The sequence below is a fragment of the Gordionus sp. m RMFG-2023 genome, chromosome 4 (genome assembly GCF_954871325.1).
Source record: "Gordionus sp. m RMFG-2023 chromosome 4, tfGorSpeb1-WG-v2, whole genome shotgun sequence".
NCBI lineage: Eukaryota > Metazoa > Nematomorpha > Gordioida > Chordodea > Parachordodidae > Gordionus > Gordionus sp. m RMFG-2023.
This window is the reverse complement of record NC_088778.1, coordinates 24,403,321-24,429,687: the sequence shown is the minus strand read 5'-3', so window position 1 is coordinate 24,429,687 and position 26,367 is coordinate 24,403,321. Positions and strand designations below refer to the sequence as shown.

The 26,367-nt window shown below is 26.7% G+C and overlaps 1 protein-coding gene across 1 annotated transcript in view; it reads left to right on the top strand.

Annotated features, from left to right (window-relative positions):
• The first annotated feature begins 858 nt into the window (after window positions 1-858).
• Window positions 859-26,367, top strand: part of LOC135928922 (integrin alpha-8-like) — a 34,836-nt gene continuing 9,327 nt past the window's right edge. The window contains 24 exon segments of the mRNA XM_065465374.1: window positions 859-1,459; window positions 7,633-7,754; window positions 14,605-14,720; window positions 15,392-15,512; window positions 16,028-16,089; window positions 16,556-16,604; window positions 16,757-16,843; window positions 17,335-17,379; window positions 17,441-17,571; window positions 17,781-17,833; window positions 17,993-18,098; window positions 20,860-20,962; window positions 21,120-21,217; window positions 21,502-21,534; window positions 21,536-21,639; window positions 22,377-22,481; window positions 22,533-22,588; window positions 22,678-22,826; window positions 22,972-23,100; window positions 23,207-23,567; window positions 23,999-24,169; window positions 24,756-24,963; window positions 25,308-25,413; window positions 25,706-25,909. Of these exon segments, the coding sequence (XP_065321446.1) occupies window positions 1,248-1,459; window positions 7,633-7,754; window positions 14,605-14,720; window positions 15,392-15,512; window positions 16,028-16,089; window positions 16,556-16,604; window positions 16,757-16,843; window positions 17,335-17,379; window positions 17,441-17,571; window positions 17,781-17,833; window positions 17,993-18,098; window positions 20,860-20,962; window positions 21,120-21,217; window positions 21,502-21,534; window positions 21,536-21,639; window positions 22,377-22,481; window positions 22,533-22,588; window positions 22,678-22,826; window positions 22,972-23,100; window positions 23,207-23,567; window positions 23,999-24,169; window positions 24,756-24,963; window positions 25,308-25,413; window positions 25,706-25,909 (2,931 nt within the window). The 5' untranslated portion in view covers window positions 859-1,247.

Below are 26,367 nucleotides of genomic sequence, written 5' to 3'. Positions count from 1 at the left end.
TAACGAAAGTTGTGAAAGGTTTTATCATTTTGATTATTTTCCGGCTCAAAATTAGTTCCTAATTTTTTCAACAAAAGTGTCACAATTTAAATTTTTTTTCCTTCTAAATTATAAATTCTAAAATAAAATTTTATTTTTTTAATTATTTTCTTTATAAAACAACAATATTATAAAATTTATGATAATTTATAAATAAGATAGTTAAAAAAATAAGTAAATATAGAAGGAAGAGATTTTTTTTATATCATTTTTTTTAAAAAAAATAGAATAAATTAAGACATTAGTAAAAAAAAAACGTAATAAATACATTACAAATTTTATTATTTTTATTTTTGTAACTAATTATCCTTTTTTTATAACATTTTTTTTGGGAGAGGGATGATATTTCAAGAATTTTATCCATCTATATAATATAATGTTTATCCCTTAAATAAAATACTTTTTATTTGTTCTAAAAATTTAAATACATTTTTCATATGGTGTTGATTATTTAAAAAATAAACTTTTTACATATAAAATTTTAATAAAAATATTAAATCAAAGAATATCATTTACGTTTACATTTATGATACATTAATTGAAACATTATGTATGTTAGATAAAAATATAATGTTTGTTTATATTTTGCTAATTTTTTTTAAAATTTGAATAATTTAGTTTTTGAAATTTTTTAAATAATATTAGTTGTCCAAGTTCTTCATCATCCAATGAAATCATCATAAAGATAACACAATAACTTTTAAATATATAATATAATAAATTAAAATTTTTTATTTTACAAAAATGCTTGTTTTTTACAAATTTACAAAAAAAAAACAAATGCAATTTTAAACTTTACTATACTATTAATATTTTTTAAAAAAAGAAGAATATTTTCTCCATTCACAAATATCATTTATATAAAATATTTTTTAAAAAAGAGGAGATTTTTAATAACCCCTTACATCTGTTGCACATTGCTTTCGCAATCAAAATTACATTGGTAGATTAGATCAATACTATCCCACACTATTCTTTTTTATCCCTCAATTTGAATTTCCATTATCCATTATAACACTGTTGGGGCACAAAATCGTATACATAGAGTAAATTAATTCTGAATAAACACAAAACAAACTAAAGACAACCTTAAAAATTATTTTAATCTAAATAAATGTTACTAAACAAAAACTAATCCCAAGCTATGTATAATAACATGGAATGAAATTTTCTGAAATACAATCATAAGAAATAAACAAACAAAATAAATGGATTTTACAAAATTCTACCAGTGCAATCGAATCAAAAATAGTGCGACCCTTATGATATCCAACTTGCTATTCGTTCACACTTTATTCGAAATTTTCGGCTCGGCCCGAGCATTTAATTTGGACACAAATTTTTCCACCATCTATTCTGGGGATCGAGGATCGTATTTTGGGTGGACGGTGTCTTCTTATATTCATGAACAGACACCTTGGTAAATTATAATAAAAAAATATTTTATAAAAAGGGAAGGAAGGGTTGGGGGGATGCATATTTTTCTTATAAATTTGTCATATTTTGGCAGAATATTACCTAGTTATTTTTTTTAGATGTTTGCTTAAAAAGAAACTTCTTTTTTTATCAGAGATCTTTTATCATAGAGTGGAAACCTACCTCCTTATCTTTACCACCCTTTATATTAATTCAGACCTATTATTGTAAAACATACACTATTATATGTCGTCGGCTGAGTATCATAGTGTTCTATATCCAATTGCAAAGTGCATTTTTTTTCGGATAAATCAATTTTTTCTGAATCCTTTATTATTTGAATTATAATATTGTGATCTCTTATTTAAAATACAAAAAATTTTTTTTTAAAAAATTGCTCTCCTGAAACATTTATTAAAAAATGGATATAATTAACTTGACCATAAAAAATCAGTGTTCTTCACCTTATGGGAGCTTTCACCTTATCCATAACTTCTTTATTTTTAAATTGACTTTATGTCAAAGAATCATCTGAAAATAGGTCATTCATTTTATTAGGGGCAAATTTTTTTTTATATTAATTTGCAGAAAAAATCATCGCCAATCTCTGAATTAGGAATTTTGGTGGGTAACGAATCTGATGCCTCTTAGAGTCCCCTCCCCATGGCAATGACGCGTAGGTCTCCTCGGTGATAAAATGGATATCGACTAAATATTCCGAATGTGACTCCTGTTTGCCTGTAATAATTTGAATGCCTCTATTGCATCGTGCCCCCCCCCCCGAGTTAGAGGGCCTCATAAGAGGGATGATATTTAAAACAACTAAAGCGGGGAAAACCCGTTATTTTACTGTATAAAATATCAGAAACATTGTAGGTCGTCACGAATCTAAAAATGATTTTTTTCTTGAAGGGATATTCTCGAAAAAAAAATCTATACTCAAAAACTAACCCGTCTGATTTACTAAACATGATTATAATATCGTTTTCAAATTGAGTAGCAGCGTTTAGTGTTATTTTTCTCAAAAAAAACGTCTACCTTTTGCCCAAACATTTTTGCGTTTTAACACAAAATTACCTCTTCAATTTATATAAACATCATAATGTTTTATTTATATTTTTTTACATTATTTCCAATTTTGTTCTTTAAACTATTTTTGATTTAGTTTAAAAAAACATATCAAAAAATTATGCCCTTTGACCCATGATTTATTGAAATGTTATAAATATATATTTTTTTTATTTCTTATCGATTAGAGATAATTTGCACAAATTTATAATATTTATTATTTTTCTGTAAAGGATTTTATTTTATTATATTTTATAAATAATTTATTTTATAAGTTCATCTTTATAGTTTATAACTTTATAGATACCATATTACCATTAAATTTTATTTTTATTACACTACTAATAATACTCGATAATAATCTCATTAAAAAAATTTTATTATGCAAGCAAAGTCTTTATCTTTTTAATGTCTTAATTTACAAAATAAAAAATTGAGCTATCTATTACACAACTCTATACTTTGTATTATATTATAATTATTATATAGAATCCGGGGTTATAACGAGCCCAAAATTTAAATCTCAATAAAAATTAAAATTTGCTCGTCCTGATAAAAAACACATTTTATAGTTTTTTGGAATTGGTCTGAAATTTTTTTTTTTTCAATCTCGAAAGTAGCGATAATAAACTCTCACTTAATTAAAATCTTATTTAAATCATTTTTAGACCTTTTTTAATTAAATTAATATAAAAATAGATTTTATTTATAGTACACAAATCTACAAAATTAGTTTATTTTAGCTTAAATAAAAGAACAAAAATGTTTGCGGAACCCAATTTTTGCCCCCTTCCAAATGTTCAGACGACAATTTTTTTTTTAAAATGGTTTTATAAATGAACTTTTAAAGTTTATAATTATGTACTTGATAATACTTGGTCTAAAGTCACAAATTATATACCCATTTGTATTTGTAACTTTGTGGCCCCTAAAAGAAATATTTATCGATTGGAATTTTTAATACCTAATTTATTATGTTAGTTTATAAATCAATTTAATCATCATGATACTTTCGGAAAAGGTATATAAAAATATTAATATGTTAATAATTCATCTTCATTTTTTTTAAAAAATATGAGAAGAATTAAATAATTTCTCTTGTTACACCTTCACAAAACGTTATATTTTCTTTTATTTAATTTTTTTTTATAAAAAGGATAAAAATTAAAAATTTAACGACCTAGATATTAATCCAATTTTATAATATAAAATACTAGGCAAGAATTAATTAAAATAAGAGAAAATTAAAATTAAAAAAAAAAAATCATGATAGTGTTGAGTTATTTATCCAAGATATTTTTACTATTTTCTTTTTCACAAGTGTATAAAGAAAGAAAGAAAGAAAGAAAGAAAGAAAGAAAGAAAGAAAGAAAGAAAGAAAGAAAGAAAGAAAGAAAGAAAGAAAGAAAGAAAGAAAGAAAGAAAGAAAGAAAGAAAGAAAGAAAGAAAGAAAGAAAGAAAGAAAGAAAGAAAGAAAGAAAGAAAGAAAGAAAGAAAGAAAGAAAGAAAGAAAGAAAGAAAGAAAGAAAGAAAGAAAGAAAGAAAGAAAGAAAGAAAGAAAGAAAGAAAGAAAGAAAGAAAGAAAGAAAGAAAGAAAGAAAGAAAGAAAGAAAGAAAGAAAGAAAGAAAGAAAGAAAGAAAGAAAGAAAGAAAGAAAGAAAGAAAGAAAGAAAGAAAGAAAGAAAGAAAGAAAGAAAGAGAGAGAGAAAGAGAAAAAGAAAGGAGATTGCAAAACAAAATGGAAGGTGAGGTAGAAAATGTACCAGATTAAAAAAATGTGATTTTAAACATAATATCGGATAACTACATTACTACACATAATAATGTCAAAAGAAAGAAAGAACCATATGCAACGCCTTTTTAGTAAAGTAAAGGGAATTTTTTTTTGAATTTATAGAAGACAAAACATTTTATAATTTTAGAAAATAACCTAATTAAGAAATTTATTTCATTTTACTTGAATTTTAATATTATACATTCTTTCCTCGTTATTAATTTATTACGCACATTAAAATATATGATATGGTTATTTGTCGGTATTTTTAAAAAAAAATTCAGATGCAAACCTAAAAGATTTTTTTCTACTTTTGATTCTAGCTAAAAATAATTTTGCACAAATCAGAGAACTTAAAAACGCAAACATCAGTTTGGAAGCATTGTGCAGAAAGGTAAAAATAAATATTATATAGAAATGGTTAAAATTAAATAGACGAATCGTTTGAAATTGATTATTTTTACCTCTGGGAAAACATTCCCTACTACATTGTTTGCTACAATTCCTAATATATTCTCCTCTGAGCTGAGACTCCTTCGTGATTATATGCTTTAAGTGATTATGGTTGAGGCTGATGCAATAAGTGGCATTATTAAAGTATTCAGTCAAGTCAGCCGTTAATCGGGTCGGATTGGAAACCGAGGATGGGATTGAGTTTAAAGTGCAAAATATGAATGGTTGACATATAAAAATGGAACTTTGCTCTTCCATTTATTTTTTATCGTAAAAAAATAATAAATTTATATAATTTTTGAAAAGGCGATTGAGCTAACTCATCGAATCGACTCATGGCTCATCGTGGCCGCTCAAATCTGAACCAATTTTTATTACTCCGGCTTGAATTAGAAATCGTAAAAACACACTTTTTATACAAGTAATACCGATAAGATATGATAGATGTTATATTGTATAGCCTCTAAAACATTACAAATTGTAACACATTAAATAAGGTATGTGAAAACAGAAATTATACGATAACTCACTCCAACTCAAAACTCTCAAGTGGGCAAAATTTTATATGCCAACGGAAAATTTTTTTTTTTAAAGAAAAGGATTAAATATGAATGACTTGTACAAACTTATTTAAAAAGATTAAAAATTAAATTATATATGTAAATGTCCCAGACATGCAGATTTTTATATAATTCAATTATAATATTAAGCTATTAGATATAGACTACGAAAATGATTTATCGAACAACAACCCATTATGGATATGATATGATTATACTATTAAATTTGTCATACATACAATCTCATTTTGTTATTTAATTTTATGTCATAATACATTCTCTCATTTTATTATTGCCCCTTTCTTACTTATACCATGTTAGTTAAATTAAAATTAAAATCAATATTTATATTAATGTTATATAGAAGAGAAGAACCATTTAAATATTTTAGAGCCCATATTAAATACTTATTGATATTTAAAATAGTAGATTATCATTTTACAAAAATCAAATTCATTTACAATGCCCTCTCTTTCACTTCTATAGTTTGTGAGAGATGATAATAATCAAACAAAAAAAAAGAGTTTGAAATATTTGATCAAAAAGAAAATACCGCTCGATCTATAGTGTGTAACTAACTGGTATTATTTTTCCATATTTCTTTTTTGTCTTTTTTTTTTTGGATATATTAAAAAATATTTATATTTTATAATATCGCGTCATTACAGAGAAGTCATTACAGAGAAGTCAATACAGGGAAGTCATTACAGAGAATGTATTTTAGAGAGAAACTTTTACATAGAAAACATTTATAGAGAATGTCGTTTATAGAGAATTATTTTATTTTTAATAACAAAAAAGGCAGTTATTTATTATAAATCATTTTAGTCTGTTACAAAGTGTTTATTTTATTTTAAAAAAAGAAGAGTTTTATAATATGTTGTTAAACGAACCACTCGCCGATTTTTAAAAATAGCTAACTGAGCAACCCTGAAGATTTTGCTTCATAGATGCCAGAAGGGTTTTGGCATGATCAGCGAAATCCCGAGGTTATATTATGATTTTGGATGAAATCTTGATTGCTCTATTTTTCAAAATCGAGCCATTTTAACAACACCTTAATACATCTATATACTAACTAAGAGGTTTTTAAATTCTATAACATACCTATTTTAGGTAATATTCTATAACATTTTATAATCTTTTTTTTTTTTTAATAATCTTGCGGATTTCAAATCATATCAAATATGTTTTTTTTTAAAATTAATTTTATATAATTATACAAATTTCCTCTCTATTTTATATTTACTAATCATTCATTTAATTTCTTTTATAAAATTAAGTTTTGCCCAGTGTCTTCTTTGCCCAAATATTTTTTATCCGACTACTAATAATATTAAGCGGTTTTTATTTTTTATCGAGTCAAAAAATGTTAACAGAAATTACTTTCGCCATTTACAAATTATCACCATTATTTGGGCTTCGATTTTGATCAACGCTTGTCACATTAATAATGATGTATTTATAGTAAGCGCGATTGGCTCAAAAGATGAAATTATAATCAAGACAATAGGTATATTATAAATACTGAGCAAAAATAATGAAATCACGGGAAAAACATACGTTACGGATGCAATGATATGCAATTAGCCCTGATTTTGCTAGCTTTTGTATCGCTTGAGGATATCACGTTTACTATAAATGCAGATTAATATAGTAATCCAGCTCATCGTTCTTAGCCATAACTTTAATTGGCCCATTGATTTACGGACTAGTTTGTTTAAAATAAACAATTTGATTAATTACCTGAAAAATTGTTTATCCGATAATTTTCTCTTCGAACAAATTTAACAATTGTTTATATACGATTTTAAATAGGCTTATCTTATTTCACTATCACTACCCACATGCATATTACCAATTATGAAATTAAATTTAAAAAAAAAACAAACAAGTTTTTGGTTTCTTGATAATCATTTGGAAAAAAAGTTTTTTTTCTTTTCTTTTCTTTTCTTTTCTTTTCTTTTCTTTTCTTTTCTTTTCTTTTCTTTTCTTTTCTTTTCTTTTCTTTTCTTTTCTTTTCTTTTCTTTTCTTTTCTTTTCTTTTCTTTTCTTTTCTTTTCTTTTCTTTTCTTTTCTTTTCTTTTCTTTTCTTTTCTTTTCTTTTCTTTTCTTTTCTTTTCTTTTCTTTTCTTTTCTTTTCTTTTCTTTTCTTTTCTTTTCTTTTCTTTTCTTTTCTTTTCTTTTCTTTTCTTTTCTTTTCTTTTCTTTTCTTTTCTTTTCTTTTCTTTTCTTTTCTTTTCTTTTCTTTTCTTTTCTTTTCTTTTCTTTTCTTCTTCTTATTCTTAATATTTATATTAATATTTTTTCTAAATTTATAAGGATATTGATAGGCGCTCCTAGGGCTGAAACGCGGCAACCTGGCGTTACGAAAGGGGGAACTGTTTTTAGATGCATAGCTGGCATCTCCGATTCCTGTCTAGAAGTCATCTTTGACACGATGGGTAAAATAATTTAGAAAGAGCTTATTTTATATTTAAAAAAAAACAGGACTGGACTTATTTTATATAACATATTATTTGTTTTTAAAAATTCCTACAAACTACGACATGAACATGATCATTTTAATTTTCTCTCCAAATCTTTGGAATTCGCTATAAAAATAAACATTCATTGTTTTTTTGGGTCCTTTGCCACTTTATTGCGTTCAAGCCATATTAGAAATCGTTTATTTATTTATGCAAGTAAGATAGTTTGTGATAATTGAAATTCTTACCAAAAATTTAATAGTAAAGAATAAAACTTATTTATAGTTTAATGTTCATAGGTTAGAAAATCTGTTTTTATAGCTTATTTAGAAAAAAAACTTAAATCAATCTATATCGCTCGTTTTTTAAAAAATTTAGACCCGATTTTCCCAATACCTTTCAAATTTTATACCCAATTATAAACTGTTGTTTGAACCACGTCTTAAATTTATATTAATTTTTTAAATATAAATTTCCCATAATAAATTTAAAAAATACATGAATATGGCAAAATGTGTTTAAAAAAATTCATAGAATAAACATTCTTAGGCTAGATTTATAGTGGGATTCTATCCAACACAATTTAACAGCTGAGCGATTTTTTCTTTATGAGATCAATTAAAAAAAAATTGATCTCACTATAAGATTTCTAAAATCGCTCATCTGTTAAATTGTGTCGGAATGGAATCTCACTATGAATTTACCATAAGATATGTTGTATTATGATTCTATCGAATGCTCTTTAAAAAATACATTTTGAAAATTGTATTGCCCCAAATTTACTAAAGTCATACACGACATTATTATATTCGACAAAATTCCTTATTACACCTCCAAAATCTTAATCGTGCTATTAAACTATGATCCTTTTTATTACACTAAATTTGTTATAAATTTTTAATTTCTAATTTGCTTTTATTAAAATGATATAATTTTTAGATTACAATAATAAAATATATCTAATATAACAAGTCATATATATGTTATAAATTATAATTAAAATATTTTTTATTATTATTATTTTGTAATTTGTCTGAACAACTTATATTTTTGTTTTTTATGTTTCATTCCATGGTTTTAAAACCATATCAAAACAAAGATTAATTAACTTTATATAATCCATTAGTTTTTCCGACACTTATACGCGAATAACTTAAAATTCTCGTTAACTAAAAATATTATATAACAATAAAACATTTGAAACTTGTAATTTAACAAAAAAAGCACAATTTTCTTATATAGGTCTTACTCTTAATCATTTATTTTTTTTAGTTAGCGTAAGGGCGCCTTTTTTTTATAAGGTAGGCGACTAGGTCCGATCAAGTCGGTGTAGCCCGTTTCTTCTTAAAACGCGGGAGAGAGGCTCGAGTATATGTCATAAAGAATATGCCCTTTATTTTAAATCTGGCTAAAATTTTATTCTATTTTACTATTTTGTGGCACAATGGCATAGGATAATAAAAATTCGAAACGTATAAATCAAATATTGGTCCCATGAAATTGGTGGAATGATTTGAAGCATGCATTCTTTAAATGTATGTCAATTATTATTTAGTGCTGCCCATTTGTATCAAAACAAAATATCAGCGGAATCATCTATTTATGAGCTATAAAGTCGACTGATACCGGTACCTAATTTTTAAGCTAAATCGAGCCGGACTGTATGTCAGAGATTCTAAAATATTTCCCAAACGGGACTCCGATTTCTTATTAATTCTACCACTAAACTCATACCCATATCTTATTTGAGCTATTTAAAATTGCGAAATTGGTCGATTTTGATAATTAATAAATATCATTAAAAATTATAAAACTTCTTATAATTTGAGAAACTGAAAATAGATGGGCATTATCCAAACATTATCTTTGATTTATGTTAGAAAATGACAAAAGATTATGAACATATGACAAATATTTGTTTTTACGGCTAATTTATATTTGATTAATTAATTAAAACTGTAATTTCTGCCTAAAACTGAATTTTTCTTAAAAAACATTTATAAGATATACCTTTTCAAAATCTTATGTAACACATAAAAATATTGCATATAAATATTTAGATAATCTTACCCTATATTATTATCAGAGACCTGGAGCTCGACCCGTTTTTTGGCTAGGCCTTGATTTTATTCCACTCGGGTTTTATATTCTCAGGCTCGCCCTGATCGTAATTATTTAAAAAAAATATTATATTTATTTTTAATTTTTATAGTTAATAATGGCGATTTAAAATATTTGATTTACAAATTTTCGGCCCGGCCCAGGTATATATTAAAAAAATTGAAATATGAGCCCGGCTTATCTACCCGGGCTGGGCTTAGGGCCCGGCCTGCAGGTCTGTGATTGTTATACAGTTATTTCTGACATGGGGTATTTAAGGTTCCCCAATTTGAATCCTTAATTTTTAAATAAAGCAATGGCAACATTTTTTATAGTAATATCTTTCAAATTATCGAAGTATAAATAAATATCATCAAAAAGTGAAAGTTCAATAGTATAAATCTCAGAATTTCAAATTATCGAAGTATAAATATATATCATCAAAAAGTGAAAGTTCAATAGTATAAATCTCAGAATAAAATATATAAGTTCAATATGAAATAACTTGGAAAAACAACCAAGTCGAAAAGTTGTAGAGTAAAATCTTTACGATTTACCAAATACTTTTCTCACCACTGAAGATGCCATCACGTACGAACCGATAGGAATCAAATATCTGGATGAGGGTTCATGATATAACGTTGTCGGTTTACGAATATTCCTCTTAATATTGGCCAACAAAATGTCCCGAGGAGTTGCACAGAATGCATTTTTTATTTTTGATGTCATGGCTTCTTATCGATCCCAAGGAAGAATTAGGAAAATTATCTAACATCTACATTTCAGTAGTCTTTAGGTATCTATCAGGGTGAGCTAAAGATTGAATTCACCAAAATACAATAGTTGAGAAATTGGCATCATTTAGTCAAAATGGTTATATTTAATTAATTAAATACGAAAAAATATTTTTGGGGAAAAATAATATTTGTGGACAAAAGAATAACATATTATTTTACTCTCAAATTTTCTTAAAGGATAACTTTTATTCCACACAAGTGCTGAATCCAGTAAATAAAGAGGAATAAATATGCCGTTATTACAGTAATAATATGATTTATTGTAACACATTTACATTTCCATATATGTTTAAAAACATTTTTATATGATGTATAGTTTATTCATTTTTAACATATTAATCAAACGAAAAAAAATAACAAAGAAGAGGGGATAAACCTGTGCCACGTCTTTGATTTTAAATTCATTAAATTACCAGTTCTCCTTGACCAGTATTGATGTATAAAAAATGGTTAATAATTTACCCATATCATAGGCATGAAATGTAGTTCTTCCTTCTTCCATTAAATACAAAAGAAAGAGTCACGTATTCAAGAATTTTTTACGGAAGGTTGGGGGGGGGGGTATATTTTTTTGAACATTGAAAATTGATTAGAACTTAAAATTTATTAGAAATATTTTAAAAAAATGGCAATTTTGAATGCAAAATAATACAATATTGGAATATACAAAATGCGATTATAATGTTGTAAAAAAATATTATAGCTTTGTTATATGTAAATTAGAAATTAAAATAAAATAAAATATAGAATTAAACATTATATATGGTGATTTAAAAAGTTAATTAAAATATCGTTTTCATAAATGGAATTTTACCTTCTTTAAGCGCCAATTTTTCAATAAGTTGTTCACTATTGTGGATTGAATCTCAATGTATATCAAGTAGAACTAGTCTACTCAATGATTTTCTGATGCCCTTCTTCCGAGATAGGCTTTTATTCTCCTTAATAAAGACCTCTCATTTACTTATACTAATTGATATTGTTGCCAAAATATACAGTAATTTTAATATATTTGGAAAACAATAAAATATATTTTAAAATCTACAATTCCATCACGTTTCTTGGAGGATCATCTACTAACACTAATCTTTCATATCAAGATTAAAATTCTTAAATTAATTAGCTATTATTTTCATTTATATCCTGAATAAATGATCTAAACAGTTCATTTTTTCTATTCAAGATAAAAATATTTTCAGAGATCAAAATCTTTGGAGATTTTTTTTTTCGCAAAGGATTTTATAAAACTCTGTGATATCAATTTTCTACTTTAATATTGGGAAGATTTGTTTGTCTAGTTAGTGTTTAAGGTTTAAAAAAATGTAAGAAAATATACCTAAAACTTTCGTGGAAAAAATATTAATACACAAGGAAGGAATATTCGAATTAATTAACTTTTCGCAAAAATTTGAGATAGGACATAATCTATTTGAAATAGAATATTTTGCAATTCACAATTCATGGAAACCTTTTATATATCTTCAAAAAATTTCATTACGGGAAAGGGGAAGCTCCCCTCCCAGATCCCCAGCTGGCTTCACGCCTGTTATTGCCTTTTAACTACAAGGTACTTAAGAGGCATCTGTTTTTAAAACGTATTGTACTTAGTGATCTGCATCGGGCCTATTTTTTCAAGCCCGGCCCTGCCCGTTAAAAATGTTTTGCCGGCCCGAACCCGAATTTTTTTTAAAAAAATTTAACCGGCCCTGCCCTATTTATTTAAATATAACAAAATAAAAGATATATGTTATGGCGTCTAGTTTTTATAAATAAAATTAATAATTTTTATTTTACATAAAAAATTTAACATATAATGATAAATTTAGATATATTTAAAAAACCCGACCTAGCCCGAATTTGCAGATCTCTATTTGTACTAACGTAATAGGGCATCTATTGTCTGGCGTAACACCTATTTTACATTGGGCCATGATAGATACTTTTCGGAACTCCTACTTTATGAAATTATATTATTTCTAAAAAAAACATTTTTAACAGTTTGTATTCCATAAGACACTATAATGCAACTACTTTTCCCGCATCTGTAATTGATAGCGGTGACGTGCCTTTTTCGTTCTGTTTTATACTTGACGCGATTTAATTTTTTACCCATATTTTCTAATATAGCATCTTTCTCCCACTTTTTAATTTTATCACCATATTATTGGGCCCATACTAACCGCCTTATCTGTTATACCAACTCTTTTTGCTCTTTCGACGGGTTTTCAATCCTGGCCCCCTACTTTTACAAATCGAATGGAACCCGGGTCCTTGGACACACAAAATTTTGGCGACTCAACTTTTGACAATGACAATCCCCTTCAGCTTGCCCATTAGAGTTAGCAGTATATGGCGAATGCGTCTGCGTCTCCTCTACTCAACTGTTTAAAACTTTCAAAAGTAAAATCTGTACCATCATTTGATACTATGGTTTCGGGAATCCCGAATTTTTCCCATAATTTCTGCAGTCTTTATGTTTAAAATATAATTGGTGGCCGCTTCTTCCATGATAAACTTATTTAAAAAAGGTTACTATTCTTATTTTTATATTAGATTTTTTCGAAATTATTTTTTAGGGTTATAAAACTTTTTTTTTTTTTTAAATGACGGCGCCATCATTCTAATAAAGAAATATTCTTTTTGATGCATCTAAAAAAAATGCTATTAAATTTCCTTAATCTAAAAAAATAATTAAATTTTTTCTCTTCTTTTTAATTTTTTTTTCTTCTTCTCTTTAACCTTATTTTCATATGTTTTAATTTAACGTTTATGTAATTTAAAACATTGCATGTTGCATGCATATTGCATTACTAAATCACTGCTTAATTTTGAAAGAATGTGAATAATTAAGCTGAGACTTGAGAATTAGATTATGATGATTTCATCAAAAAACTATTTTTTAAAAAATTACGGTAATCTCTTATACTATCTTTTACTAATTAATTTACTATTGCCTATAAATAAAATTCAGCTATTTACATTTTATTCATTTGCATTTTAAAAGTGTAACATGAAATGGAAAATAATAATTGTTAACTAGAAACTTTATCTCCTAAGGTCTGCCGTGTTATACCTAAGAGACAAAAGTAGACAACAAGGAAATAAAAGAAATCAATGTATATACTTACACTCTGAGGATGTTCAAAATATAGTAGAGTGGATATGTGATAAAGATATCCCATTTAAGGAGATAATGATGAAGGAAGACCACATAAGACTAGCGGATCACATAATAGATCATTTAAAATACATTCGCTTCTCATCAATTTTATATATATGCTGTACAAAATCATCTTATTCCAGTATAATAATGTAATATAGTTAACATTATCATCACTCTTATTAGTTTCATCAATTTCATTTTCAGACATATTTTAAATGAATATTCAAAATATATAAATTTCTATATTATAATTTCAAATTTAATGATAAAATAATTAAATAAAATGTGTATATTATAATTATATATTTAGTTTAAAAGTAGCGAAGCAGCATACATTTTAAAAATAATTAGTGCTTTAAAAAGCTACAAAAAAAGTAGCCTACAATGCCTTTTTTTTGTCCGGGGAATTTTCAGCCGGATCTTTAAATAATAATTGATCAAGTATATATATACAACACAAATCCATGGCACATATTAGATTTAGTATTTGCCCAACAATTTATTATTTAACCTTAAGTTGGCTCAGATATTTAAACGATTTATATCTCCTAGCACTCATCACCAATGATTTATTAAAACATCATGAAAATAAAAGGTAATTGGAAATTTTTAACTTAATTTATTTTATCATTGAAAATAATTATTTGAAGCATTGTGATTAGAGCCAAAATCACATGTTAAAGATTCACAAAATTTTAAAATGTTCATTAGCGCTCTTCGTAATATATGTTAAAATTTATTTTTCCACCCCCTCTTTAAAATCTAGGATCACGCGTAGCTTATAACATTAACGCAATGCAACAAAGACAAAGCGACGATAAATCAAATCAATGGTTTGGCCATACTATATCTGTTTCCGGTCAAGACGGCGCAACAATTATGGTATTTTTATTTATTTTGCCAATTACTTACATAAGATAATTTATAAATAAAATATTTCCTGGAATGTTAGAGAGACATCTGACACCCCTTCAGTTCTTATAATTTTTCATTTGTTGTGTATAGTTAGACCCGTGCGCCATTCTCCGCCACTAATGATTTTTAATCAAGCTAACGCCGCTAACACCCCCATAAAAATTAATTGTAGTAACCAAAATCAGGGACCTAACCCACGGGTCGGCTTTTACAGGCCTCTAATCTCCGGTTCGAAAAAATAAATGATTACGCTGCTGCGTATATTATGTGTTTTGGTTCGCTTTACTTCTAAGGAGTCTTCTGCTTATCCTTCTATATAGCTTTCTCTAAACAGTCTAAAAAGAAAGAGGCTATTTAGATTTACCGTATATTCTTTTTATTTTACTGTAAAAAAATATATAACTAATAGTATTTATTTTAATGTACACTTAAGCAGAAATAAGTTTAAAAATAAGCCAAACCAAAACACGGCCATAAAACCGTAAAGAAAACTAAGAGATTGCTACAATTATGAATTTATAATTAATTTTATCCATATATAAGACCTCTTATAAACTTTAATTAAAACAAAAATTTAGAGGGTAATATTGACGAATTAAAATCACTTAATTATTTAAAAAAAAATTACACACGATCAGGCATGCGCTCCTCGATACGTATACTATTCTCAGAATTTTTTGAGGCGGGAACCTGTCGGAACCTGTTTCATATCGAACGATCACTTGAGATCCTTTCAGGAACACTCTCCGTGCAGAACCCGTATATTATGAATAAATTTTTAAAAGTTTAATTTTGTATTTTAAAAAAAATCGAGAATGACCATTTTCTCCATACTGACTATCTCACAAACTAAAGTTTTGGACTCTTTATCCCGAACGCATACCTAATGTGGACCCGAAAATATATAGGTTTACTAACCCTGAACCCAAATTCGATTTTTTTGAGGAAAATTCCAACCCTATCGTGAACCGAAAAACAGAACTCGAACAGGCATTATTGAGATTTCACGATTTATTTCATTTTGTCAGCAGAGTATTATTGTGTTCTATATCCATTTTTTAGAATATTTTTTCAGGAGAGCATTAAAAATTTTTTTTTGTATTTTAGATAGGAAATCACTTCAGAATTAATGATATTTATACATTTTTATTGGTGATATGGTAGAATACGCTAAGGATTGATTTATTTAAAAAAAAATCCATTTTTGAATATTATAATATACTCAAGCGAGGATTTATTTAATTCACACAAATATTTAATTAATAATATGCAAGTAAATTGGGGTTATCATCGTCAAGGCCATTGTCAAGCAGGTTTTAGCGGAACTTTAGCCAAGGTATAATATAAATAATCTTGAAATAAGGAAAGAAGAAAAGAAGAATAATTTTTCTTATAATTATATTATTTATTAAGAGGCGGGCATCTTTTATTTATAAGTACTAAGGGTTAAGAGAAATAATTTATTATAAATATATATAATTTTTAGGGGTTTAGCAAATGCAGAGCTATTTTCAAGATCCAGATTTTTTTTAGCCAGAATTGTATTTCAGCATGTATATAGAATTTCACGACAAAAATGTATGATATTCACAGGGTAGATACTGTTGGATAAAATTCCGGCATAATTAGATCTTTCAAAAATTGAAAAAGACCTCTTTAAATTATTTAATTTTCTAAAGCCCACATTCGCTAAAACGACTATGATATATAATGTCCGAATTATTTAGAATAAAATAGTTGTAAAATAAAAATTTAATTCAAAACTCAAATGCGAAATATTATATATTTTATAATATATTTAGAATAGCACGAGGGCCTTTATTGGTGCTGTAGGTAGCTGGTATTGGCAAGGTATGTTCATGATTTTTTATTAAAGAAAGAAGGGGAAAAGAGAATGATCGAAAGAAGGAAAGAAAAGAAAGATATATAGGCTTATCATATGTAATTTTTTAATATATTAATTATTTATTAGTATAAATAATTTTTGGTATATTTTTATCAAGGTCAAATGTTTGTACAAAATATAACTTCCGGATTAAATCTGATAAGTTCTAAAGAAAGTCCGCCATCTTTCGACGATTCATACCTGGGTTACTTAAACTAAACTATTTTATTAAATAAAATTTTATTATAACTTTTCCATATTTATTTAGAGTTTTTAACGATACATTTAAAACGAAACGAGAATAAAATGTATTTTGAAAATGAAAAGATGCAGGTTAAGATTAGAATAATATTTATAAATATATATAAAGGAATGTTAAAAGATACACTTTGTCTGGGTGCTTAACTCGCCTTTATTAATAATATTCAAATATTTTGAAATATTTTATTTCATGTTTTGAGTTAATTCAAAAGTAATCCAAAATAACCCTGCATTTACAGTTAGCGCGAAATCTCGGCGGAGAATACAAAAATTACATTTTGTATGATAACCACGAATTCGCGATAACTATGAATGCAGGGTAACGCGTTCTAGTTATTATTGACGTTAATTTTGCAGCGCAAGCTTAAAAATAATAAAAAAGAGTCTTTTAATGATAATTTAAATAACCTTAAAATTATTCATTATATCAATTAGGATATACCGTGGTGTCAGGGGAATTTGATGGGCTACGAGGCGAAGGTAATAAAGCTTATAATTTGCCAAAATTTCTAAAATTCTAGTTTGCTCCCATTTATTATAGATATCGCTGTCGGGGTTCCTAGGGGCAAAAATTTGTCTGGAAAGGTGATTCTGTTTGACCGAAATTTGAATATAATAAAAGAACTTAGTGCGGAGATGGCCTCGAAATCTAAAGGCGATGATTTTGATCAAGTGAATAAATTAATTTAAACTTTTTTATAAAAATTTATAAGATAAATATGATAATATTTTTATTTAGGGGCGGGAATTTATCCAAGGTGGAACGAGTAGGGGGGAGGGTGTTCGCTATATATATATGAGTTAAATGTGAGCATGGACAATAAATAATTAATAATGACATGTATATCATAAAATTTTAAATCACAAATCAATCATGGCAGATAGGCGCTTATTTCGGGTATTCCTTGACTGTGGTCGATGTTGATGGCAATAAGTAAACTTAAAAGAATATTTATATTTATTAAAGAAAGTATTTTATAAAAAGGAGAAGGAAGGGAGGAAGGAAAGAAAGAATAATAAATTAAGAAAGAATATAACATCCTATTTCAAGTTCATGATAAAAAAATATATATTGATAACATTTTTTTTTAAGAATGGATGACATAGTGGTAGGAACTCCGTTTTACAATGATTTTAAAAACACCAAACCTTCATCTTACGAAACTGGACGAGTATACGTTTTTTACCAAGGACCAAAAGTAATAAATGATATGATAGTCTCATAATGACATGATATTAATGCCACTTGTATAAATGATATATATAAAAAAAATAATTGCCCTTCTGGAATATCTATTTTAGACAATTTCTCGAATAATTTTTATTAAAATTCAAAAAATAAAATAAAAAGGTACTTATACTGCCTAAAAACTGCCTTCTTATATCTTATAATTAAATAAATAATTAATAATTCTCTAAAATAAAAATAACAGGACTCATCTTGAGTCTTATAATTCAAAGTTAAACAATTCAAACAAGCACGCCGATGTTATCAAACCATATTATTGCGCGTAATAAAAATATAATGTAAAAAAAGATATATACAACATAAACAAAAACCACCAATCATGACATTACACTAATCGAATAATTTTTAAAACGATTATACATATGATTACACAGATGTCCTTGGATTTAGTTGTCTTTGATAAAATCACTTATATACCTTTTTTTTTCATTGGAAGCTAAAAATGTATAAATTATCTCATTATATTAAATAAATGCTTTAAATAATTATTTTTATCCTATCATTTCAGAATTATAATAAAATTAAAAGAGGGGACACGATTCAGTAAAAAAAATGACCACATTAAATCTAATGGGATAGTGGTATTTCTAGAAAATCCATCTTTTATTTGAATTGTTTGGGTATCATTTCAAGCATTTTTTTGAATAATTACATCGGGATTTGATACGAGTAGAATTAATTGATATTTAGAGAAGAGAGCCCATTTGAGATAAAAATAATATAATTTTCCTTTTCCACTTTTATTTCAAAAAAAGAAGTGTTAAATTTCAAAGACAATTTTCTGGGATTATATTAGTAGTAAAAGGCTAAGGAAAAATTTATTTATGGCATAGTAAATTTTTAAAGAAATACTCCCTCCGCAGCTTATCCAATTAAAAGAGATTATTTATGACAAGTAAAACATGTTTTGCCTATTTGTCGAAATCCGATGGTTTTTAGATAATAGAATAAATGTCTTGGAATGGCGTCTTAATTTAATCCCGAACGCGACCTCAACTTAATGTAGTTGCTAAATCATCGCCTTTATACTGGAACAAAGACACATTTGCAAAATAAATATCTGGAATCACCACAGACTAATCAACACTTAATTACATTTCATTTATAATAATAACCCCATAAATAGGGTTGTTACCGATACCACTTTTTGGAGACCAATCCTCGATATTAACAATGTTAAATGGATATTAGCTGATTACCGATTCTAAACGATATCATATCTGATTTTGTATTCTGGAAACATACTAATCTTTTTAATATATGCATACATCTAATATTGGAAAATCATTGCATTTGGATCTATTTAAAAAGGCCAACTAAGTTAAGCAAGCTTGGAGATTTTGCTCATATATGACACAAAGGTTTGAACATCTATTAGGGAAATCTCGACGCTTAGGCAATATTTTTCTGGTTTAAATATTGAGTTAGCCGTTCTTAAAACGCTCAAATGGACAAATATGAACTACATCTACTCATCTCATATTTAATAGTATAGCATCTAAAATTTAATTATACCATAGCATAAGTTATTTAAATATATTATAATGATCAGTTATCGTTTATATTCATTAATTTGAAAGTACATAAAATATTTTTGTTGATTAATTACTTATTTATATCATAACATTAATCTATTTACATAATAAGTAACAAATATATTATGAAATTTCAAATAAATTTTTTAATAATTAAGGCGCCATTTTATCGGATCAGAAAATTTTGAGATATTGACCGATAACCGATGTTTTAAATAAGATGAAATATCGGCCCGATCCGATAAAAATATCGGTACATCCCTATTCATAGTGATGCAACTTAAATTGATGGGGGTTTTTTTTATTTAATAATGGCACACTTTTTAAATATTTTTATAATTATTAAAAAAACATCAAATAAATAAATTTATTTTCATTTCAAAATATAATAATATAAATAAAAAATATTAAATCATATCATGTTTATTTGTTGATAATAATAAAATATTTACATTAAATATAAATAAAATAAATTATTTTACTAAAATAAATAAATAATAATTAATACTAAGCATCGATGCAGAATTTTGACTAATTTAATTTTAGCAGATATATATAGGCTTAGCCAATTTTTAGGCTTAACCTAATTAGGCTTAGCCGATTTTTAGTTTTAGCCGATTTTTAGGCTTACCTAATTAGGCTTAGCCGATTATTAGGCTTAGCCTAATAGGCTTATCCGATTTTTAGGCTTAGCCTAATTAGGCTTAGCCGATTTTTAGGCTTAGCCTTATTAGGCTTAGGCGTAGTTTTTAGCCGATTACGCAACACTAATTATATAATATAAAAATCTAAAAAAAATATAGCTTCTTAATGCGTGTTTATTTTATTGTGCGCCACAAAAATTTAAGTTGCTCGTTTTATTAAATATTGGATTAGGATAACTTCAATATCAATTTACACAGTCATATTTTCTATTAACAAATTATTCCGATTTGATATGCATATATTAATATCGTAATATTGGACATAGGATTATAGATTTCATGATAATTTAATACATTTTTTAGCAGTGGACAAATTAGTTTTAAGTTTCAAAATAAAAATTATTATAACTAACGTTATACGGTTATGTTATCACAACGTGCATAATGGTTTTTCAGGAGACCAGAAATTTAATACGTGAAGAATAAGAAAAACTGTAAAACTATTAATGAAAAATGTAAATTATTTTTTTAGGGCAAATTTATCAAAACATCGGTTTTGGAGGGTCAAAAGCCAAGAGGTCGTTTTGGAATTTCAGTGGCGTCTTTGGGCGATATCAATTTAGATGGTTATCAAGGTTCATACCGAGTTTTTATTTAAAAACATAATCTAATGATTTACTTATTTATAAACTTTACAACATGATAGAGGACAAGAGAAAGAAAGAAAAAATAAATAAAAAAAGAATTTAAAAAAATATTTTCAACTGAATTTTCTTTAAATTAAAATTTTAGACATAGTAGTAGGAGCCCCTTACGATGGTCCTAAAGGAAAGGGTGCGATATACATTTACAATGGAGGAAGGAAAGGCATCGAAGAAAAATTTAGCCAAGTAGGGTATTTCTTATTATTTATTTTGTGTGGAAAATTTTTAAATTAATATTCAATGTCAAGTATTTAGGTATTATTTTTAAATATTATTTGTCCATTTTAACTAAATACGCTCAAATCCAGGAATTTTGAACATTCTTATACGTGATTGATATTGAAATTAGCTTGGTTAGATTACATTAGTTATGTTAGGATATAAATGAAGCCCAATCACCTGATTACATTTGTAATTTCCTCTTTTTCATACCCCCAATCCCTTTTATGGGCATAATTTTTTTTAAACAGGTGATTATGGCCGATGACGTAAATCCATCGTTAATCACAATTCGGATGGTCACTTTATGGTGGAATCGATTTAGACCGTAACAGATATCCTGATTTGATAGTGGGCTCCTTCAATTCCGACAACGTTATATATTTGAGGTATATATATGTATTCAATGCATTACCGTTAGTTATTTATGGTTCCATTTTGGGAACACAATTTGTTAAATCTATTATACAATCTTTTAATTTTACACTTTTAAGTGATATTTTAAAAGTTTTTATTCACCGGATTTTATAAATAATTTTTGCAAATAATGTTTTAATTAGAAGAAAAAGAAATATGAATGTTTTTTGTTTACAAAATAATTTTTCAATGTTTTTATTTAAGCATAATATCTACATCTTTTAATTTAAAAATATAATATAATGTTCCCTCGCCGATTTTCCCCTAGTCTTAAATATATATATTTTTTTAAAATAATTGCCTTCAATGATTTGTAATACTCTGAATTCTATTTTATAATTCTTAACCATTTCTAACTTTAATTTGAAACCCCCCCCCCCCTTTTTTTTAAATTTTATCTTAAGCTTTTAAAAAAAATTTAATATATCAACATTTTGTTTACCTATTTTATGTGCCTATAAAATAAGACTAATTTTGCATTAAATAATCCAGAAATAAATTTTTTATTATATTATTAATGACTACTGGGAATAGAACTGTTTGGAAACTATTTATTTTAAAGAAAATAACTGTTTTCGACATGAAAATTATTATTTTATAGTTTATTGTTGATAATGATGGATATCAAATTTCGAAAATTGGAAATTTTTATATAAAATATGATATCGATATAAAGGTTTAAAAAAATTGAAAATAATTCTTTAAACAGATCAAGACCGATCATAACTGCTCATATAGATCTGAAATTGGAACCCGAAATCTTAAGCTTAGATGATCAAAGCTGTAGTCTTATAGATGGGACATTAGTTCCATGGTAATATAGATTTTATTATTTTTAATAAAATTTTTCTTAATAAATGTTTAGTTCCGTCCTTACTATATGCGTGAAATACGAAGGTATTGGATCTCCTCCGCAGTTAGGCAAGTATTGTATAAAATAAATTTCATGTATTTAAATGGCCAAATTATTTTACACGAAAATAATTTTTTTAAAAAAATATCCTAATCAGATCTCAAAATAGACACAAAACTAGATATGACAAAAACCTATGGTATGCGATCCTTTATGCTGTCAGATGAGGGTAATACTAAGGCTTCTGAGATAGTGAGATTGGTAGCCCAAACAAGTTGGTGCAAAAGTTCCTACATATATCTGAAGGTATTATATAGTATAGTGAATGCTCATTACATTTTTTTTTACAAATAATGAGACATAATTTAAAACGTACAAATAAAAAAATATAAAATAAATTATAACATAATATGTGAATATTAATAAATAATTAAAGTCGTATTTTATTTAGCGTGACATTCGTGACAAACTCTCCCCCATCACAATTCAAGTTACCACTTCCTTAATAGAACAAAACTTTGCCTATCAAACCCTCAAGCCCGTTCTGGATAGCTTGATACCATCGTTAGTTAAAAAATTGGTTAGTTACACAGGCATTTGCCGATTAAATTTTTTAAAAACAATAATAATGATGTTTTATATATATATAAAATAAACGTTATAATTTATAAATAATATCATTCAAGCTCCACATCCTCAAAGATTGTGGTTCAGACAATATATGCGACCCTAATCTTTCATTGATATCTGTTCGATCAGCTACTCAGACCTACAAAGTAGCGGGTCCAAATCCACCTACATCATCGCAAAATACGGTGAAACCCAAAGTAATTGGTTATAACAGTCTTGGTGGGCCGACGGATAAAACTCTAACTATTAGAATAACCGTTTTAAATCAGTTAGAAGATGCTTTCGAAGCTCAAGCAGTCATTTATGCACCTGTTGGTTTAGATTTTGTCAACGCTGATTTATTATCAGACCCAGGAAATGTATTACCTATCGGTGGGAGAATCTCCTGCGGAGTTAGGGAAATTCTTAAGGAAGATGGTATATGACTGTAAATTTTATGTTTTGAGTTATGACTTATTTAGAGGTTTACCATAACAATGCTTTTCTTCAATTGAGTTAACGTATAAAAAGTTTTGTAAGCTTAAAAGAACGATTTTTAAATTTGAAGAATATGATTTGACCTGCCAACAACATTGCATTGTCACTTTGAAAAACTAAAGTTATATTAATGATTATATAGGTTTTTCAAAATGGATTGAAGCACTACTGAAATTAACAGCTTGGGCACTCTATACCTGCTCGAATATATCATTCGGTCGAATTAGATTTTTAAAATTAAAAAAAAATGCCCTCAGAAAATGATATAAAAATTGAGAGATTTTATATCCCGTCACGACACATACTCAATAATTAGATATTTTTTTTTATGTCATCAAAAACACTTTTTTATATATATAAATTTGTTGCAGATAATTTATTTAACGATACTATGAATGAGGGAGGCCTTGATACGAAAAACAAATCTTTACACGAAGCTTTGCACAAACTATTAAAAACTCACATGTTAAAAGATTTCACTGAAAAAGAGGATTCAATTAAAATGACCAAAAATTTTGGGTCGGTTGTCATTTGCGATATAGGTTAAAAATTTATATATGATTATTATTACGCCTAGCCATATGTGGTCCCCATAAATTTGATTAGAAGACTTTATGTCCACTTATTGCAGGCCTTTGCTTACATTTTTTTTGAAAAATTTTAATTATAGTCATTATTTTAAAAAATTATTTACTTTTACTTTTTTTTAAAAAATTATTGTTTATAATGGCATATTTTATACATTTTTTTGTAGTAGAATTGGTAGGGGGAATTTTTATTAGCTCAAAACGATATTTACGAAAACAAACTAATTTCCGAAGTGAGAAAACATCCCCACACCCCCCCCCCCTCCTATTCGTTTCGCCTATGATCTATTCTTGTAATATAATTTTAACCATCCGTCTATCTTCCATCTTGATAAAAAATTGATGTTATAAAATTTAGGAATGGTTTGAATTGAATAATAATGTGATTTTATAAAATTTAAGAATTTCATGCGAATTTATATTTGTTCAATTGATTATCAAAAAGTAATTGAAAAAACTTAATATTTTTAATTTTTTTCATTATTTTACTTTTCATTATTTAATTTTTTTTATTTTTTTCACCCATTATAAATTATGTTAGGAAATCCCTTAACTCAAGGTGCGAAGTTAGAATTTGATATTCGATTTTATCCAACAAACATGGATTCTCTATTATCTAGACGAACTCACGATTTAAACTTTTTAATATTTCTCAATAGTACAAACGCTGAAGATGAGTCCACGCTGTCAGATAACGTTAAAACTCTAAGAATTCCAGTCGAAACTACATCTGACCTCGTTTTGTTCGGGTAGAGATAAAAGATATTTTGATGGTTACTCTATGCTCGGTCATCGTATAATATATTAAGATTTTTAAAAAGAAATCACAGTGGGATTAGGATTACCCACTGAGCGTATCGAGTCGAAAACATTATTTTCTTGTTTTTTGAAAAAGATATTGAAATATCTTCAATTTTATTTTGAAAAAATGAAACACACTGTTTCAAATAATTTTTTTTGATATAAAGAGCTCTTCCACTATTTCAATATAAATTTTTTTGTAAATTGCGGATTTATTTTTGTGAATCCAAGATTGGATATTTTTAATTATTAGCTTAATAATTAATATATTATAAACATATTAAAAATTTAGCGCATCTATTCCTGATCAGATTTTATTCCCTAGAGAACGGCACATAACCCCAGAACAATACGTAAATGAAACAAACGTTGGTCCTCAAGTAGTTCACGTATACGAAGTATGCTTTTAATTTTATCATATAAATAAATATTCATAGACCAATGTATTATTAAAATTACAATCGGTTATTATTAGAGGCATGCCGCATATCCTCCCACCTCCCAAAATTGTTTATAGATATCTCCACATATTTTGAGGGAAAAATTGGCTTCTACGTCTCTGGTCATTATAATTTTGACAGTCATCGTAGACTATTTTGTTATTTATTTTATATTATTTCTAAAAGATGAGGCTTAAATTTAGTTTTATGACTTATTTATATCCTTGATTGATTCCATATTATGAAATAGATAATCAACAAAGGCTACACTACTATACTAAAAGCAGATTTAACGATCCTATGGCCAAGTTATATCTTGAAAAAAAATGCTAGGTTATTCTATCTAATGGAAAAGCCTGTCATCGATCAAAGAATAAATAATAAGGATATGATGGATAAGGAAGTCGTTTGTCACGTTAGCAATCTTAACGATATTAACGCTCTGGGATTAAAAGTATATATTTTTTTTAAATGTTAGATAAGTTTGAAAATGAATGCAATTTCGGTTAAGTTGCTCATAAGATAGATAGGTATTCAAGCACCTTCAGGAGACTCATTTAGTTTCAAACGAAGCTATCCATTTTGCAGATGCTGAAACCTATAATTTTGGAGAGGAACATGACTAGAAATATTCAAAGGCCTGAATGAAATAGATCTAAATGGTTCTACTTTCTTTCTCGTGTCTCTTTATTTATACCCACTTACCAAAAATTAAAAAAAAATCTGAGTTATTTATTATATGTATTTAGCCTATAATCATGAAACATTGTTAATTAATATGAAAATTTGCAATGTATTACCATTGTTGGTTGTAGATATTCATAGTCGTTGATTAGTCTTCACCATTTTTCAAATAAATACAGATAGGTAATTCGCTATGAAATTGTCTGAAATTTCCTATGTAGGTATTCT